Source organism: Nuphar pumila, chromosome 8 (genome assembly GCF_984573655.1).
Source record: "Nuphar pumila chromosome 8, dmNupPumi1.hap1.1, whole genome shotgun sequence".
In the NCBI taxonomy this organism is placed as follows: Eukaryota; Viridiplantae; Streptophyta; class Magnoliopsida; order Nymphaeales; family Nymphaeaceae; genus Nuphar; species Nuphar pumila.
The window spans coordinates 113,004,995-113,023,923 of record NC_143256.1 but is presented as its reverse complement, the minus strand read 5'-3'; the positions used below and the strand labels follow the sequence as shown (position 1 = coordinate 113,023,923).

At 36.1% G+C, this 18,929-nt stretch overlaps 1 protein-coding gene across 1 annotated transcript in view; it reads left to right on the top strand.

Moving 5' to 3' along the window:
• LOC149830264 (cytochrome b-c1 complex subunit 7-2, mitochondrial-like) overlaps positions 1-12,659 on the top strand; it is a 29,157-nt gene extending 16,498 nt beyond the window's left edge. Inside the window, exons 3-4 of the mRNA XM_090016407.1 lie at positions 11,671-11,718; positions 12,216-12,659. Coding sequence (XP_089872533.1) covers positions 11,671-11,718; positions 12,216-12,284 — 117 coding nt within the window. The 3' untranslated portion in view covers positions 12,285-12,659. The remainder of the gene's footprint in view (positions 1-11,670; positions 11,719-12,215) is intronic.
• The last annotated feature ends 6,270 nt before the right edge of the window (positions 12,660-18,929 follow it).

Here is an 18,929-nt window from a genome sequence, read left to right as displayed (position 1 = left end):
ATGTGTAATAAGTAAAGTTCTTGTTGTCTCTATAATATGCCTATGCTTTCTTTCTGCTAAACTATTTTGTTGAGGGGTACAAGGATATGATTTTTGATGTATGATACCTTATAGATTCAAATTATCTTTAAATTCTTTTGATAAAAACTCCTCCCTGAATCAGTGCGAAAGATTGAAATATCATTCTTAAATTGATTTTTGATTAGATTATAAAATATTTAAGTGTGAGAAAACTTTAGATTTATGTTTTAAAAATAGATCCAAGTATGTCTTGTAAAATCGTCTACAAAAATTACATAATACATAAAGCCACCTTCTGATATAACAAGTGCGGGTCCCCACACATCTGAATGTATTAACTCAAGTGGTTGATAAGGGACAAGGGTTCTTTCTTGAAAAGGTAATGTCATCATTTTACCAAGAATACATTTTTCACATGTAAAGTTTTCAAAATTACAAAATTTTTTCATCTTTGAAAAAAACTGGATCTTGGATACACTAGGATGACCAAGTCTCTTGTGCCATAGATCAAAGTCCATTTTTTGAAAATTACATCATAATGTATTCTTGGATATTTTCAAAAAATCCATGTAGTATAAGCCTTATTCTCTATAGCCTTCTTCAACCAACTTTCCTGACTGGCGATCTTGCACTCGACAACCACGAGAGGAGAATGAAACATTATATCCATGGTCAGATATTTGAGAGACAAATAAAAGATTTAGGTTAAGTTTATGAATATATTTAATTTGTGGAATACAAAATCTTTTTGAGTTTTGATTTTTTTTTTCAAAATTTCCTATTTCTTTGATTTCAAGAGATGTTTCATCAGTGATAAAAACATTTGACTCACTTGAGTTGTGACATTTGGATAACATATCAATATTTGGTGTCATATGAAAAAAGGCACCTGAGTCAAGAAGACAAAGAGATTTATTGAGATCAGAGATGTCGACAAAAGAGATTGCGGCTCCAGTGGACGAAGATGCTTCTTTGAGTAGAAGTTGAAGTGCCTCCACTAATTGTGTTAAGGACATGCTTCCAATGGATGGTTCACTTGATTCTTGTGGAGGTTTGACAAAGGCAACTTTCTCGTAGGGTTTTGTTCAATTTCGGACAATAAGTTTTCACATGTCTTGGTTCACGACAATAGTAACAAATGACTTCTTTTTTCAAATTCATTTTCTTGTTTATCATCATTTGTCCACCCATAGTGTCAAGGTTTGTATTTACGAACATAGTTTCCTAGTCTAGACATGGCTATAACCGAGTCATCATCACACTTGGAGATTCTCTTCTTAAGCCTATTCTCTTCCATGCTTAATTATTCTATCGTGTCTTATATTGAAGGAACCTTTCCTCGATGAAGAAGAACGAATTTGGTTGATTCAAATTCTTATCTTAATCCACTAATAAATTAGAAAAAATGCTCCGCATTTATTTGATTTTGACGAAGTTCTATGTCTTTTTGACAATGCCACTTTGGTTCAATAAGAGCCAACTCTTTCCATAATTTGGACAAGCTATTATAGTACTCTCTAATGCTCATGTCCCCTTGAACCATATTTCATACTTTATCTTGTAAATTGCACACATGTGCAATGTTTTTAAGAGAATACATTCTCTTAAGATAGTATCATGCATCGTTTGTATGTTCAAATTTTGCAAGACTTGAACATTTTTTGATATCGACACTACTAATGAGGTAAAACATAATCTTGGCATGTCCCATTCTCCATTCCTTCTACTTTTTTTCGTAAGTGGTAATGACTTTGTTTCTCTCAATCTCCGTAAGAGGTATCTTTTTCTCACATTCTATCTTTGTAAGAATTAGTTTGGGTTCTGAATCAGTCTCATCCACTAATCCCCACAACCCTTTTTCCTATATAAGGTGTTTCGTTGAGCTTAATGGGTTTAATGGTAACATTATCATTGCCATTCATTTTACAAGGTTTGAGAAGGAAAAAAATAAAGAAGAAAAAAAGTAGAAGAATAGAGAAGAAGAATATGAGAGATGAAAGTGAGGATAATGAGTACTCCACCACCAATAACGAGTACGAGCGCTCCTCCAAGCTTTTACATGATCACGATTTCACATGCACTTTGAAAAGAACATCACTTCTTTTTCAAACTTTGAATGGAACGTTTCTCGATGTACCAAAATTAGACTTAGCTTGATCACCAAGCTCTGATACCATGTAAGAAGATGCGTTCTTGGATCACCACCAATCAAAACTTCAAATAGCTTTAACAAAAGTGCCAAGAAAGAACACTCACAAGAACCACAAAGGTTTATACAAAATACCCAAAAAAGGTATGCAACAACAAGAAGAAAAAATATATATATTATTGATTTAGAATCACACTAGAGAAATGCTTTACATTGTGAGGGGGCAAAGCCCCATATTTATATACAATGAGAGGGCTTAGAGGATGAAGTCGTTGGGCTCCCAATGGCTCTAAATAGAGTCGTTGGGAGCCCAACGACTCTTTAGCTTTTTGACTAAGTCAAATGTTGACTAGTAAAAAAGGCTATAAAGTAAAAAATAAAGAAAGAAAAAGTCCTATGCTAACTAAACCAGACCTATGGTAACTAAACTAAAAAAAAGAACAAAGATTCCTAGTTAGCCTAGGTTATTAAATGTTATTTAACAGAAGCAAATCGAATCAGAAATGGGGGGGGGGGGGGTGTGTCGTACCCACAAAGTATTGTGAAAGAAAAACGAAAATGAATGTGTATGCATTGAATCAAGACATGCATCCATTTAAAGAAGAAAGGTAGATAAAAGAATTGTAAGCTATCCATGACATATAGGATGCTGCAATTTTTCTCTTAAGACATGCATATGATTTAGAATGGTGTTACAATTATTGGGTAACGTGTTATGTATTGTTAATGATTCAGTTATAGTGAATGCATGAAAAAAATATGGTTAAGGTATGCATGCATATTTTGTCATTGTATTCCTAGTAGAGGGTTGTTTTGACCCCCTAAAAAAACACAAGTACGGAATAGATTACTAAAACAGATGTAGGATGTTGTGGCAATGTCGAGAGCCAATCATTTTCTTTTCATGAGAGATTAATTTAGATATACGTTACTATTTGAATTCAGTCTTGTTATTGTTGTTTGGAAGGTAGCCTGCTTGAGATTTTGAACCCTAGTCGAAATTGTTTTTGCTGTTGATTTTAAATAGAAGAGCGAAAATTTTAATTTTTGCGTGTTTAAAAAAGGGTTAGAAATATGATAGCGTTACAAATTGTATCAGAACGAGATAAAAATATTGACTCACAACACGTCCAATAACCAATATCGCTTAGTATCTTTTCGTTGAACTGATTGTTGTTTTATTATGATATGCGTGTGTGATATCGAGAACCTTACGATGATTACGTTTAATGATGTAAAATTTTCAAGATCAGGTAAACTATTGAGGAACTGTTTTCAAGAGGACAATCTCTGCGAGAATATGCGAATCCAAGACCAGGTAATCCAGCTAGGACAATCTTTGTGAGGTATACAAGCCCAAGATCAGGTAATCCAGCTAGGACAATCTCTGTGAGGGTGCACATGTCAAAGACCAGGTAATCTAATGGAGAACTTATTTTCAAGATACGGTAAATTTTTGTGAGGATGAACAAGTTAAGCATTATGATTATGATAGGTTAATTTGAAATCATACGTGCGGGTGCCCAATGAAATCTATTGAAATTATAAAAGAGAAATTATAGTTTAAGCACATATCGAATAATAAGTAATATGTATGTACATTCACTTGAGCCTATAATGAGAGAGTAGGCGGTACAATTGACTTCGTGAGATATTATAGAGCACAAAAGGTTTCTTCCCCAACCACGGAGAGAGGGAATAACTACCACTTATTGCTGCGAGGTGGTAGTTTATTGCTGCGAGGTGGTAGTGAAACTTATCGAAAAGTTAGGTACACGTTACTATTTGAAGTGTATTTTCTTTATTATTTTTATTTTTGTTACATTTTGAAAAGTTTCTCACTTTTTTTAAAACTTCCCCCCAATTTTTTTATAAATTTGTTTTTCAAAAATGCCTAGATTTTCTTTGGATTCTTTTGTAGATTTATAGGGAAAACCAATAATATCATGAGAAATTGCCTTTTTGAGAATGATATTGGTGACTATGAGACATATATACATTATAAGCACATTTGCTTGCATCTTATTTGTTTTGAAATCACGGGATTCCATCTTGTGTGATTTGGAATCATATGATTCAATATAACAAAGAGAACATGATATAGGATCACATTAAGAGTGAGTAAAATTGGCTCAAATGTGATTTCAAATCTCACCGCTCCATTTTCTCATGTTTGCTTGCACATGAGAAATGGTGCAAATGAGAATTGTTCTCTCACCATTCTGAGAACGATTCTCATTTGGGGCAAAGTGAGCTCCCCAGGCTCTTTTTTGGCCTTGGAGTTCATTGTTTTTGCTCCCAATGTGGCATTGATTCCCAGTCCTGCATTGGGCAACTGTAAGTTGAATTAGTTGCTTCCAAGAGGAAGAGAATGATATCTATCAATATAAAAGAGAAAGGGAAGGATAGCTTACTTACAAAGCAGTGCACTGGATCAAATATGACATAATGCTAAATGTTCTGGATGTTGCAATAACCTCTCAAGATAGATTTTCCAAAAAATCTGCAGAAGCACTTGAAGTGAACGGTATCATGAGCATGATATTATTTGTTTTGAAAAGGTGTCTTTGACTCAGATTGACCAAACAAATAATACCCCTTTGAAACATCCTGTTGGTGCCATCTTACTAATTTCCATCCAATCTGGCACTGGATAGTCCCAGAAAATGCTAGAATGTGTCACATTCATGATTCACTTGTTTATGCATAAACATTAGCATGCTTTGTTAAAATGTAAACTGCAATATATATATATATTATTTAATATTATTATATTTTCTTTTATTATTTTCTTTTTCTATTTTTTTTATTTTCTTTTTTAGCATCTAGTTCAATAGAAACTAGATATTTTGATCCAGTCAAGTTCCTGTTGGAACTTGACTGTGCAAGTAGCTGTTGGACTGTAGTCCAACAGCTACAATAAATGCTGTTGGACTATAGTCCAACAGCTATAATAATAAATGCTGTTGGACTGTAGTCCAACAGCTATATTAAGAGACGTTGGAATCCAACGTCTCTTTTTGGAGAGCTCAAAATGAGCTCTCCTCTCTCTCCCATTGTTTTGTATATATAGGGGTGAACCCCTTCAATGTAAATAACTATGCTTCTTAAGCATTTTGTTCATGAATAAAGTATTATTTATTTTTCAAATGTTCATGAATAAAGTATTATTTAGCATCTAGTTCAATAGAAACTAGATATTTTGATCCAGTCAAGTTCCAACAGTCAAGTTCCTGTTGGAACTTGACTGTGCAAGTAGCTGTTGGACTGTAGTCCAACAGCTACAATAAATGCTGTTGGACTATTGTCCAACAGCTATAATAATAAATGCTGTTGGACTGTAGTCCAACAGCTATATTAAGAGACGTTGGAATCCAACGTCTCTTTTTGGAGAGCTCAAAATGAGCTCTCCTCTCTCTCCCATTGTTTTGTATATATAGGGGTGAACCCCTTCAATGTAAATAACTATGCTTCTTAAGCATTTTGTTCATGAATAAAGTATTATTTATTTTTCAAGTGTTCTTCCCTTTATACCCTTTCAAGGGTCATGCTTGTAGTGTCTCCAATAGACACTTGTTTGTGAGTTATTTGTGCATTTGTTGAAGACCACCATTTCATTACATGGTATCAAAGCTACGAAATCCTTAGATCTTGAAGTGCTTCTGCCTCGATTTCCGTGCCACATTTACAAAAGGTGTTTCATCACCTTGTTCTTGGCTCAAGAAGATTTGTTTGAAGAAAGGCGAACTTGTGCTACAAAAAAATTTGGTTTTGTATCCTCTCTTATTCCTTTGTCTACTCTTTTTCTTTTCTTTTTATTTTTCTCTCTCTCTCCTCCTATTTATTCCTCTTACCCTTGTAAAAGATGGATGACAATGATAAGATCACCATCATTCCTATGAAGCTAAATGATACTAACTATGTAATGTGGGCTTCGATTATGAAGCACCACATTTGGGAAAAAGGTTTATGGGGTATAGTGGATGGTTCCGATTTGGAACCTAAACTATCTCTTACCAAGAAAGAGGGTGATAAAGAGGTTCCTCTAACGGAAGAAGAGAAGAGTAAGGCGTTAGCCACTTATGAAAAGAAATGGAAAGAATGGAGGATAGGGCATGCAAAAATTATGTCATGGCTCATCAATAGCATAGACATTAAAAAATGCTCTAGTCTAGCTAAGTTTGAGCATGCCGATAAGGCTTGGGAATACCTCAAAAACATGTATTCCCTTAAAGATATTGCACATGTATGCAATTTACAAGATAAAGTTCGGACAATGACTCAAAAAGATAAAACTATTCGAGAATATTATAATGAGTTGTCCGAACTTTGGGAAGAGTTGGCTCTTCTTGAGCCCAAATGACATTGTGCCGAAGACATCGAGCTTCGCCAAAAGCAACTCGATATGGAACATTTCTATCAATTTGTGAATGGTCTAAGGCCGGAGTTTGAATCCACCAAATCGGCCCTTTTACATCGTGGAAAAATTCCTTCTATTGTTGATACTATAGAAGAGCTCACTATGGAGGAAAATAGACTTAGAAAAAGTACTCCAAAAGTTGATGATGACTCCGTTTTAGCTGTATCTAGACCGGGGAATCATACTCGTACTTACAAGCCGCCTCATTTTGGAAGGCAAAACAGCGACTTTGATAAAAGAAAAGTTATTTGTCATCATTGTCATGAACCGGGGCACTATAGGCCTCAATGTCCAAAGTTAAAAAGAAGAGAAGAAAAAAGAGTTGCATCTGTTGAATCTGAGTCAAAAGATCAAGATGCACCTGTGTCTATGGCTCAACTGATGGAAATCCTTCAACCTCTTCTCAAAGGGGTATCCTCCTCAACCGAAGCCTCAACTGGAGCGGCAGTTGCATCTTTCTCCGGTCCAGGTAATTTTCCTTGGCTTTTAGATTCTGGTGCTTCTTTTCATATGACCCCAAATGTTAATAGTCTATCCGAATGTCTTAAAAATGACTCAAGTGTGTCAAAGGTTTTTACAGCCGATGGCACATCTCTCGAAGTAAAAGGAATAGGATGTTTTAAAAATCTTCAAAAATCCAAAAGATTTTTTATCCCAGAAGTTAGATATATCCCTAAACTTAATTTGAATCTCTTATCTGTCTCGCAAATATCTGATTATGGATGTAATATCTCCTTCTCTTCTCATGGTTGTTGGGTACAGGATCGCCAGTCAGGGAAGCTGATTGGGGAAGGCCATAGAGAAGGAGGACTTTATTACATGGACTTTTTGGAATTACCCAAGAATGCATTTTGTTATAATATTCAGAAATTAGAATTGGATTTATGGCACAAAAGGCTTGGCCATCCTCATATGTCTAAAATTCAATATTTTCCAAGTTTAGAAAAATTTTGTAATTCTGAAAATTTTTCTTGTAAAGACTGCATTCTTGGCAAAATGAAAAGGTTACCATTTCTTAGTAGAACTTTTGTTTCCTCACGACCCCTTGAGTTAATACATTCGGATGTTTGGGGCCCCGCACCAGTTATTTCCAAAGGTGGTTATACATATTATGTCATTTTTGTTGATGACTTTTCTAGACATACTTGGATTTATTTTCTTAAACATAAATCTGATGTCTTTGCTAACTTCCAAATATTTCATAAAATGGTTAAAAATAAGTTTCAAAATGATATTTCTGTTTTTCGCACTGATTCAGGGGGAGAATTTATGTCCAACGAATTCAAAGACTATCTCAATTTACATGGTATTACACATCAAAGATCATGTCCACACACTCCACAACAGAATGGCCTAACCGAACGCAAACATCGGCACATTATGGAAACTACTAGGACATTGCTAATTGCAAATCAAGTTCCATAAAGTTTTTGGGCTGAAGCGGTCCTAACTGCCACCTACCTCATTAATAGGATGCCATCTTCCTCATTAAAGAATACAACTCCAATAGAAAAACTTGTTAATTTAACTCCAGATTATTCTAGATTAAGAGTCTTTGGATGCAAATGTTTTGTTTTCACCAACAGAAATGATAAACTCTCTCCTCGTGCAATCCCATGTGCCTTTTTAGGATATGCTGATAATAAAAAAGGCTACAGGTGTTTCGATTTTCAAAATGACAAATTATATGTGTCAAGAAATGTATCTTTTTTGGAAAAAGAAAGCTTCTTTGAATTTGAAAAATCCAAGGATGTCACTGAATACTCATTTTTAATTGATCCAACTTCAAAATCCAATGAATGTGATGTTGGATGTGACCTTGACAATGATCAAAGTCCTATTGTTGTTGAAAATGATGATAATGAAGAGCAAATCCATAGGGATGTTAGTCTACAATATTCAAGACGTAGAGAGCAAAATCTTCCATGTGCATTACAAAAATACTCTGAAGTCCCACTTAGAAGAACGTCTAGAATCTCTAAACCTCCAGAAAAATTTGTATCTTATGAATCTTTTTCACCCACGTATAGGGCCCCCATTACATTAATACAATCATATGTTGAACCATCATCCTATTCTCAAGCAAAGAATCATATAGAATGGATAGAAGCCATGAAAATAGAATTGGATGCACTAGAAAAGGCCAATACTTGGACGATACAAGATATTCCTCTGGGTAAGAAACCTATAGGCTGTAGGTGGGTATACAAAGTCAAAACCAAAAGTGATGGGACCCTGGAAAGATATAAGGCCCGTTTAGTAGCAAAAGGATATGCCCAAGAGTATGGCATCGATTATGAAGAAACATTTGCTCCTGTGGCCCGTATGACCACTGTTAGAACTTTAATAGCCTTGGCTTCCATTAGAACATGACCTATCTTTCAATTAGATGTCAAAAATGCTTTCCTGAATGGGAATCTCGTTGAAGAAGTATACATGGAAGCCCCACCTGGTATTAGTATCCCTAAGGGTAAAGCTCTTCGTCTAGAAAAAACTCTTTATGGTCTTAAACAGGCTCCAAAAGCCTGATATGACCGATTTAGTCATGTTATGCTTGATATTGGTTTTCAACCTTGTTTAACTGACACTGCTTTGTTTGTTAAGAAATCTGATGCAGGCATCATTATTCTTCTTCTCTATGTGGACGATATGATCATCACCGGAGGCGACAAACAGGGAGTTGCAAATATCAAATCTCTTCTTAAAACTCACTTTGAAATGACTGACTTAGGTTTATTAAGATATTTTTTAGGCATTGAAGTTGCTTATTCCCCTCGGGGGTATTTGATATCTTAATCTAAATTTGCTCTTGATATCGTTTCCAGGTCTGAAATTACAGATGATAAGAAAGTAGACACTCCAGAAGTTGTCAATGTTAAAATGAAAATTGATGATGGAGAACTTCTTGATGATCCTACTCCTTATAGACAACTTGTTGGAGCTCTTTCTTATCTTTCCATTACTAGGCCAGATATAACTCATGCGGTTCATACAGTCAGTCAGTTTCAGCATGCTCCCACCTCCGTGCACATGGGAGCGATTTTGCGTATTATTAGATACTTAAAATCCTCTCTTTCACGAGGACTCTTCTTGTCTGCTTCATCTTCATTAAATTTAATTGCATATACTGATGCTGACTGGGGAGGTGATCCCAATAATAGACACTCAACTACTGGTTTTTGTGTGTTCTTAGGTCAAACCTTAATTTCGTGGAGGTGCAAGAAGCAGCAGAAAGTCTCTCTTTCCTCCACCGAAGCTGAATATAGAGCCATGGCAACCACCACTATGGAGTGCGATCTACATTGCAAGCAAAAGTGCGATCTACATTGCAAGCAACCAGACATTTCATGAGCGCACTAAACACATTGAGATGGACTGTCACTATGTCAGAGAGGAATACTTACATGGAACCATTGATCTGCCATATGTTACATCAGAATATCAATTAGCAGACTTCTTCACCAAGCCTCTCGCTGCTCTCAGATTTCACTTCCTCTTAGACAAACTTTCGCTCATTGTACCGTAAGTTTGAAGGGGAGTGTTAAAATGTAAACTGCAATATATATATATATATATATTATTTAATATTATTATATTTTCTTTTATTATTTTCTTTTTCTATTTTTTTTATTTTCTTTTTTAGCATCTAGTTCAATAGAAACTAGATATTTTGATCCAGTCAAGTTCCTGTTGGAACTTGACTGTGCAAGTAGCTGTTGGACTGTAGTCCAACAGCTACAATAAATGCTGTTGGACTATAGTCCAACAGCTATAATAATAAATGCTGTTGGACTGTAGTCCAACAGCTATATTAAGAGACGTTGGAATGCAACGTCTCTTTTTGGAGAGCTCAAAATGAGCTCTCCTCTCTCTCCCATTGTTTTGTATATATAGGGGTGAACCCCTTCAATGTAAATAACTATGCTTCTTAAGCATTTTGTTCATGAATAAAGTATTATTTATTTTTCAAGTGTTCTTCCCTTTATACCCTTTCAAGGGTCATGCTTGTAGTGTCTCCAATAGACACTTGTTTGTGAGTTATTTGTGCATTTGTTGAAGACCACCATTTCATTACATGCTTATGGACCTTTAAAAGTGCACGTGGACTGCTGATATTACCATATTCATCTGCCCTGCATACTGTTGTAGCTAGGAATGTTGAGCATTCTACATGAGGCAATAGTTCTCCCATGATAGATTTGCGCATGAGCATAATACTGGTATTTGTGAAAAGGTTGTCTTTGACATAGTTTGAGCAAACAAATGCTGCAGCTTTGAAGCACCTTTCTGCTGGTGCCATCTTTTACTGATTTCCAGCCAGCTTGATACTGGATAGTCTTAGAAAATGCAGGAGCGCATCACATTCGTGATATGCTTGATTGTACACAAATGTTTGTGTGCTTATGGTCCTCTTTTTTAATAGAAGTTCCTGTGGACTGATGATAATAACGTTTATATGTCTGCTGTACATTGTTGTGGCTAGCAACCGCCAGGACATGCTTTCAGACAAAAATGAAAGAAACTTCTGTTAGTCATACATGCCTTGCAGCTGTGTGGATGTGCTTTTTGGTAAAATCTGAGAGATGATTGCATCATATCAGTAATTTTGAGTATTCTCATTGGGAAGTGAAACATGAATCCAGATCCAGTCTGATTCCATTTGAACAGTATACATTTTGAATTTTGTCCAATAGTTTATCAAGTACAAGGCTTTGGAGTAGATGTGGATGAGGGTTAAAGATCATCTTCTTCTCAACGCATGCATAAATGACAATTACATATAAAATAAGCATGTAAAAGATGAACTAATGGGCACGGTGACTAGTAGCTATAAAAGTGAAAAGCATGAAAAGGGTTCATAGTAAAAATTTGCCAGCAATTTTGTTAGTTTTCTTCTGATAGTTTACACTGTTATCTGACCCATTGGGCATATCAATTGGTAGTCGTATCATATATTCCATTTGGTTATGTGTTGCCCATTGTTTTTCTGAAATGAGTTGCAAGCGGCACTCTCCATTATCCGATCCAGTTAATAGGCTTGTCTGTTGTAGTGATGTCTCAATTTATTCTTTCTCTGCAGGCTATGCAAACACCCTTTAGGAGCTATCTGCAGGAAATGTTGACTCTTGTAAGTACTTTTCAATTTCAGGTGCCTTAGGGTATGTTTGGTTGCATCCCATGTGGTTTGGAACATGAGATGGAATCAAATATGATTTGAATTTTGAAATCATATGATTTCAAATCACATTCCACCACGCAATTTGGAATCACATGAGAGTCACTTCAAATGTGATTTCAAATCACATTCAGATTCTTATTTGCATGAGATTCCAAATCACATGTTTGGTTAGCTGTGCAAATGAGATTCATTCTCTCATTTGCATGAGATTCCAAATCACATTTGAATGCAACCAAACATTTTGCCAGTTGTAGGATTTTTATTTTCTTTGATATATCTGTTGTATAATCATTTTTTTGTATACCTAAATTCCTGGTTACCTTTAGTTAAACAATTGATATAATTTTGAACTTTCAAATGTTTTTTGTTTGGAAGTTCGGCAATGACTTGGTTCAGGCTATAACCAACCAAGTGTGTGATTTTTGTGTTTTTTCTGTCTTTTGAAGGTTAAGAAAGAGAGAGCAGAGCGGGAAGCATTGGGAGCACTGCCTTTGTATCAACGCACCATCCCTTGATCATTTAGGTTTTGTGAGTTGAGCTGATCCGAGAAAGGTGCATAAGCAAAACTTTCTTGCTGAAATGCATGTTTGTTGAATGGATCGGTTCTGACATGGATAATTTTTTTTTTATATTCTGCTCTCTTTTTTACTGTGGCTCTTCAATAATGTATCTCAAACCCTTTCCATAATTGATGCTATTACCTATGGAACTGGTCTTTTTCTTCAGAATCATGCAATCTTTTCACTCTCTTTTCCCTTGAAAAAAGATGAGTAATAATGCTGATGATTTATGGGTTCAGTTGCCTGGGGCTTGGTGGTTGATTAACTTGAAGTCATTGGTTTTAATGTGTTAATGTTGAGTTAAAAATGTGATATTTTTTCAATGAGTAACATTTTAAAAGTTTTTTTTCAGTATAATAGTATTGTTCTTTGGGAATATCACAATAAAAAGTTGCGATATTTTCAAAATATCGGAAATATTTGTCTGTGGTTCCACTTAGCTTTTGTCAATAATTAGCTCGTGTTTGATTACAGATTGGTATAAATGGACGGGCATGATCCGGTTTGGCCCTTAGTGGTCGGGCATGAAATGGGTTTGGGTCGGTTTGTGCAGATATGCTAAAATAATAACCATTTGGGTTGGATCCAAAAATGGTTCGGGCAAAAGGCGGATATGGAATTGAGTCTGCCTGGGTATATTTTGCGAGGATTTAATTGGGTCGGCTATAAATGGGTTCCGGTTTAGTGTTTCCTTGCCAAGAGTTGACCTGCTTTTAAAACAGGTAAATATCTTTTGTTCGACTCTACTGTAAGCCTATAACAATTAGTTTGAGTATAATGGGTTTGGATTGACTATACCAGACCCAGATACACTTGTCATGCGTGGCTAGGGCCTGGTTCAAACACTGGCCGGTCATAATAGACCCAACCAGATCCAAATTTTAAGAAGCCCAGTTGGATCTGAATCTGGATCTAAACTATGTACTAGAATTAAACTCGGGTCCAAATTTTTACTTGACAATATTGAACATGTCCGTAAGATATCCAAAACAGGAGCAAACAGGTTGGATTAGATTTAGATATAGATCTATTTATAGATCCAACATTTTGGTCAATATTCAAATTTGGATCTGGAAAAAGACTGCCTACATAAAGTCCGGGTCACATTGGTATTCACGTTTGGATCTTTTTCGATATTTCATATCTTATAAAAATAGTGTTGGATTCAGATTGGAGATCTGACCAAGTCTGATCCATTTGCACGTTTACCCCTTTTATCGATCAGTATTTCTGCATAAAATTCCATACTCAGTTTGGAACTCACTTCATCAGGTCTAGTGCCGGGTTCCAAATTGGTTGGAGCATCAACTTAGGCATGATCCATATTGTCGTGTCTAAACACTATATGTCTGAGTCCATATCGGACTCCAAATGAGCGTGGTTGGGTCTGCTTTTGATCCAGGTCCAGTAGGGTAGGTAAATAAATATGCTCTCAACTAGATTCTGACCATGTCTAACCCAACCCATTTACATTTTCCACATGAAAACAGTATATTTTAGGGGGCATTTGAATTGCGGACAGCACTGGACAGAATAGCGCATCCTGTCCTGTACTGTCCGTGGACATTCCAGGACGTGCTATCCTGCTGCGTCCACGTACCATAAATCTTTTTTAATTTCTTTTGTTGTGCTTTACTGTCTGTCACTGTTCCATAAGGGAAGGGGGCGGCACGGACGGAACATCAGTGGACACTGTTTCGGTGCTCGTGTGGGACGAACCAAATCAGCATCCGCACATCCCACGTTTGTGTCGGTCCGTGCATCCCACGGTCAGGGATTCAAACGTCCCCTTACTGCCCATTTTTCAGCAGATCACAGAACAATCTATAATTACATTGTTAGATACGGGTCATGACTCACTATAGTTTAAATCCATAAGCCATATCTGACTCGTTTGCGTCTCTCTTTATGTCTGCATTGCAAGTTGTAACTAGTCAAACCTATATGAACCAAACCCGAACCATTTGCGTCTGTGTCAAGCTGGTGGGGTTACAAATGGATTGGATTCAACCAAATCTCTTATCCAAATCCAACACATTATTATAGGATTTAGATCTTAAAATAGGTAGTAATGTAAATCCAGATTGAATTCAACCTTACCTGGTCAGACTTTTTCAAATTCAGATCGGCATTTTCTGCAAGATCTATATTCAGATGTGGATCAAATCCTCGACCATACCTTTGTTTCAAAATTGTTTTTTTTTCTCGTCAGATCCAGTATGGTAATGTCAAAGTTGGATATGAATCTACTTTGATCCTGATTGCATTCCACCTGTCTAGTGTCTGAACTCCTACATGCTGGCATGCACGATACGAGGTCTCTTCATTCTGGACAATCTCACAAAGGTATGGATACGACCCGATACGTGACTCGAGTTCCATCTGCATGTCCAAAAATTTTCCAAAAGGAAGATACGACGACACAGATTTTTTGAATATTTTAATTAATAAAAACTACTTTTTAATAGTTTAATATATAAAAAAGTATTTTTGCTCAAATATTATTAAAAAGTAATAAATTAATATTTGTACGTGTCATAATTCCGTTGGCGTGTGATAAGTGTCAAACACATGTCCTCTAGACATTCCCTCAAATGATCATGGACATATATGCTCGGACGTGTATCTAATCTGCTTCGAATGAAGTTACAGTAACAGGCGACGATGGCCTCTGGTGGTCGTCGTTTCTTCCACCGTAAGAACACTCACGCTCTCCACTCTGCTTCTCCTAACGGTATCAAACCCGTACCCTTCTAAGAGAATCATCCCACTTGCTGATTCAGACACCTGCGGGATTCATTGGAGGCTAGTTAGGCACTTTAACTCCTGTTTCCTTGCCAATCTCAAAGTTTCTCTTTCAATGGCATCATCAGAGCAAGTTCAAGAGCTGCGAATGTATTGATCAATCGTTTTTCCTTAGCCCCCTCAGACTTTAAGGGGGCGTTTGCATGTCACTCCTTCCGTGGAAACTCTTGCCGCAGAAACGGAATCGGACCCCGGGAACCGTTTCCGGGGAAAAGTCAGCACGTCGAAGCTTTTCCGCGAAAAAGGCAGTCACTGTCAGCCCGCAAAAACGCACGGCCGTCGATGTGTTTCCGCGAAAAACATTCATCTTTCCTGAGACACAAACGTACCCTAAAGGATTGTTTTAGATAGTGGCTCACTTTCCTAGAGTGAAGTCCACAGATTCTTAAAGAGTTTTCCGAGGATTGTAGCGGTTGACTGTGTAATATTCGTGTTTCGTTGGGGGCAGGCTCAGACGGATGATCAACTGCTCGGATGGACTACCATTATATAAAAAAGAGAGGCGAATCCACTCCCTTCTCAGGAAAACTGCTTATGCTAAGGCCAAGGATGACGATTGGTGATGTGAGAAGTGCTCGGTACTCAACTTCAATCAGCAGTTCTTCTTTTTTATCTGCAAATGGGAAATAATCCTAATCTAACTGCCGTACGAAAAGTTTGTTGGTGAACAAGCCTTTCATGTCCATGTTGGTGTATTCACAAAATCAAAACTGAAATGCAAATACGCACCATTAGATGCCATGCCATGGATGTGATGTGCGAGTGTTCGACGTTCTTCTTAGCGCCGACAATGAGCCTAGACCTTAGGTCGATGGTGAGCAAGACCCTCAACCATGTATTTGAAAGAAGAGGATGAAACTTATGGTTATTCTTATCATGCAACCACGCCTCCGTCTTATAGGCTTCTGAAAGAAGCTTACAATGGGAGTTTGAAATAGGTGGTTACCACTATTAGTGGTTGTCATGTAAGTGCAATTGCAACAACTTTCCTAACTTTACCCCATGATGTACTTATGTCAAAATGGATCACATCAGGTTGGATCTGATCCATATTCTAACATTTTTTCACTTGACCCATTGATATGAAAAAATATTACATTAAGGTTTTACTGTTATCTTGATTCAATTTTCATGAGAGTTCACATGCTATCTTTTATCACAATAATAAATCATACGAATCATGAAGATGAACACTTCTTTATGAAATATCATATTTTCATGTACTACAATACAATTCATTTTCACTGCTCTAGATGTTAAGATTAACTTTATAAATAGGTTGGTCTGTTGATTCTTTAATATTGTTATTATGCTATTCTCTCTAACCATATAAGAGGTCTTTTATGCAAAACCAATAATATAGAAAGCCAAAAAGAATCAATTAATTGTATACAAATGTGATCACATAATGTATTGTCATACATACGAAAGAATAAAAAAGACTCATCCCCTTTACATGTTAGAAATATAATCCCGGTGCTAGCCCTTTAGTAAATGGATCTACAGTCATTTCCTTCATACCAATTGTATCAATACATATTAGATGATTCTTAGTCCATTTTTTTAACAACAAAGTATTTTAACTTTATGTGTCGACACAAGATTGAGTTTTTGTTGTTATTTGAGAAGGACACGACTGCTTCAATATCATAAAAGATTTTTAGTGGTCTCTCAATAGAGTCTACAATACTAAGACCCATAATAAAGTTTATTATCCAAATGACTTGAGACAGAGTCTTGTATAGAACAATAAATTTCACCTCTATGGTATGAGCAACAGTTATATACTGCTTTCCACTTCTCCGTGATACGACACCACCTGCTAATAGGAAGATCTAGTAGTGATTTTTTTACTGCTGATATATCCTCTTAAGTTTGCATCAAAGTATCTAATGACCTCTAGGTGGTCAACTTTTTTGTAAGTCAATATATAGTCCTTCATTCCTTATAAATAACACATGACCTTCTTCGCTGCCTTCCAGTGCGCAATGACTGGATTTGACTAATATCTACTAAGCATTTTTAAAGTAAATGCTATATCAGGTCATGTGCAGGTCTGCACATACTGCAAACCTCCAACCACGAAAGCATATGAGACAGTTTCCATCTGAGCATTTTTATCATCATCCTGAAGACAATCCTTTAAGTTTAATTTATCTCTTTTCACTATGGGTGCCGAACCAAGAGAGCAATTTTCTATCCCATATCTTTTAAGAACCTTAAGGATATGAGATTTCTGAGAGAGGCCAATGACACCCTTAGTTATATCACGATGGATCTCAATTCTAAGAACATATGTGGCCTCACCCATATCCTTTATATCGAAATGAAAGGAAAGAAAATCCTTTGTCTCATGTAGTAAACTCAAATAATTAGTTGCAAGAAGAATATCATCAACATATAAAATCAAAATTATGAACTTAATCCCACTAGTCTTAATGTATATGCATTGATCAACAATGTTTTCAATGAATCCAAAAATCATAATTACCAGATTGAACTTTTTATACCACTGGCGGAAGGCCTATTTAAGTCTATAATTTGACTTCTTCAATTTACAAACTAAATTATTTGAGTCATCTATACTAAAACCAGGAGGTTGTTGCATGTACATCTTATCTTCCAGATCCTTATTCAGGAAGACAGTTTTCACATCCATTTGATGTAGCTCTAAATCAAAATGAGCTACGAGGGTCATGATTATTCTCAATGATTCTTTAGTTGAGACAGGAGAAAAAGTCTCATTATAATCAATGCCCTCTATCTATGTAAAACCTTTTGCAATAAGCCTAGCCATGTACCTCTCCATTTGACATTTAGAGTCCATTATGGTCTTATAGATCCACTTACAACCAATAGGTCTAACTCTATTAGGTCGAGATACAAGATCTCACACTTGGTTCTTTACCATAGAGTCAAACTCTTCCTTCATGACATGAATCCAATATATTGATCTTTCACTTTCAATGACTTCTGCAAAAGTGAAGAGATCATCATTAATATCTATAAAATTATTGGACTCTTGTATATACACCATAGAGTCCGAATGGATAGCGGATTTTCTGGTTCTCATAGACCTCTATACAGGTGCTACAGGCAGTTCAAAATAAACTTTTATATATTGTTGTTATTGTATATCCACATCAACAACTTGCTCTATTTGAGCTAAAAAAATTCATGGTTGTTGCATGTTTATGCCGACACTCAAAAGGGAAACAATATGCTGAAAAAAAAAGGTTGGTGCACAATCATGCCAATAGTAAAAAAGATGAATCAACATGATGGATAGTCGGCCAAATACACATCGATACACACCTAGACAGATCCAGATCTGTCCACCTAGTGTGAATGGGCACTTCGGTTCAGTTTTGCATATGCATACAATAGATCTAAACCCAAACTGCGTATGTATCATAGTTGCAGATCTGTCCAAAAAGAAAAAAAATAAAGTGATAGTCTGTAAGCCTATCCAGATCTACATCTATAAATGCTGTAAATCTAGACCAGATTTGTCTATATGCATGGGCAAAACAAATCTGACCCATACCAAACTTCCAGAAAGCATACTAAACAAAAAATATTCATTAATTAAGGGTTGATTGCACATATAGAGCCGCGAACCTATGAAACATAACATGCATATATATATTTTTTGATACATGATTATGCCTATATGCAATTTCGAGGTATAAAAAAAAAACATCATAGCAGTTCATAAGTTGACATTGAAAACAATTTGGACCAACCTAATGACATCAAATCCCATTTTGATATTAAGCAGTATAACAACCTTAA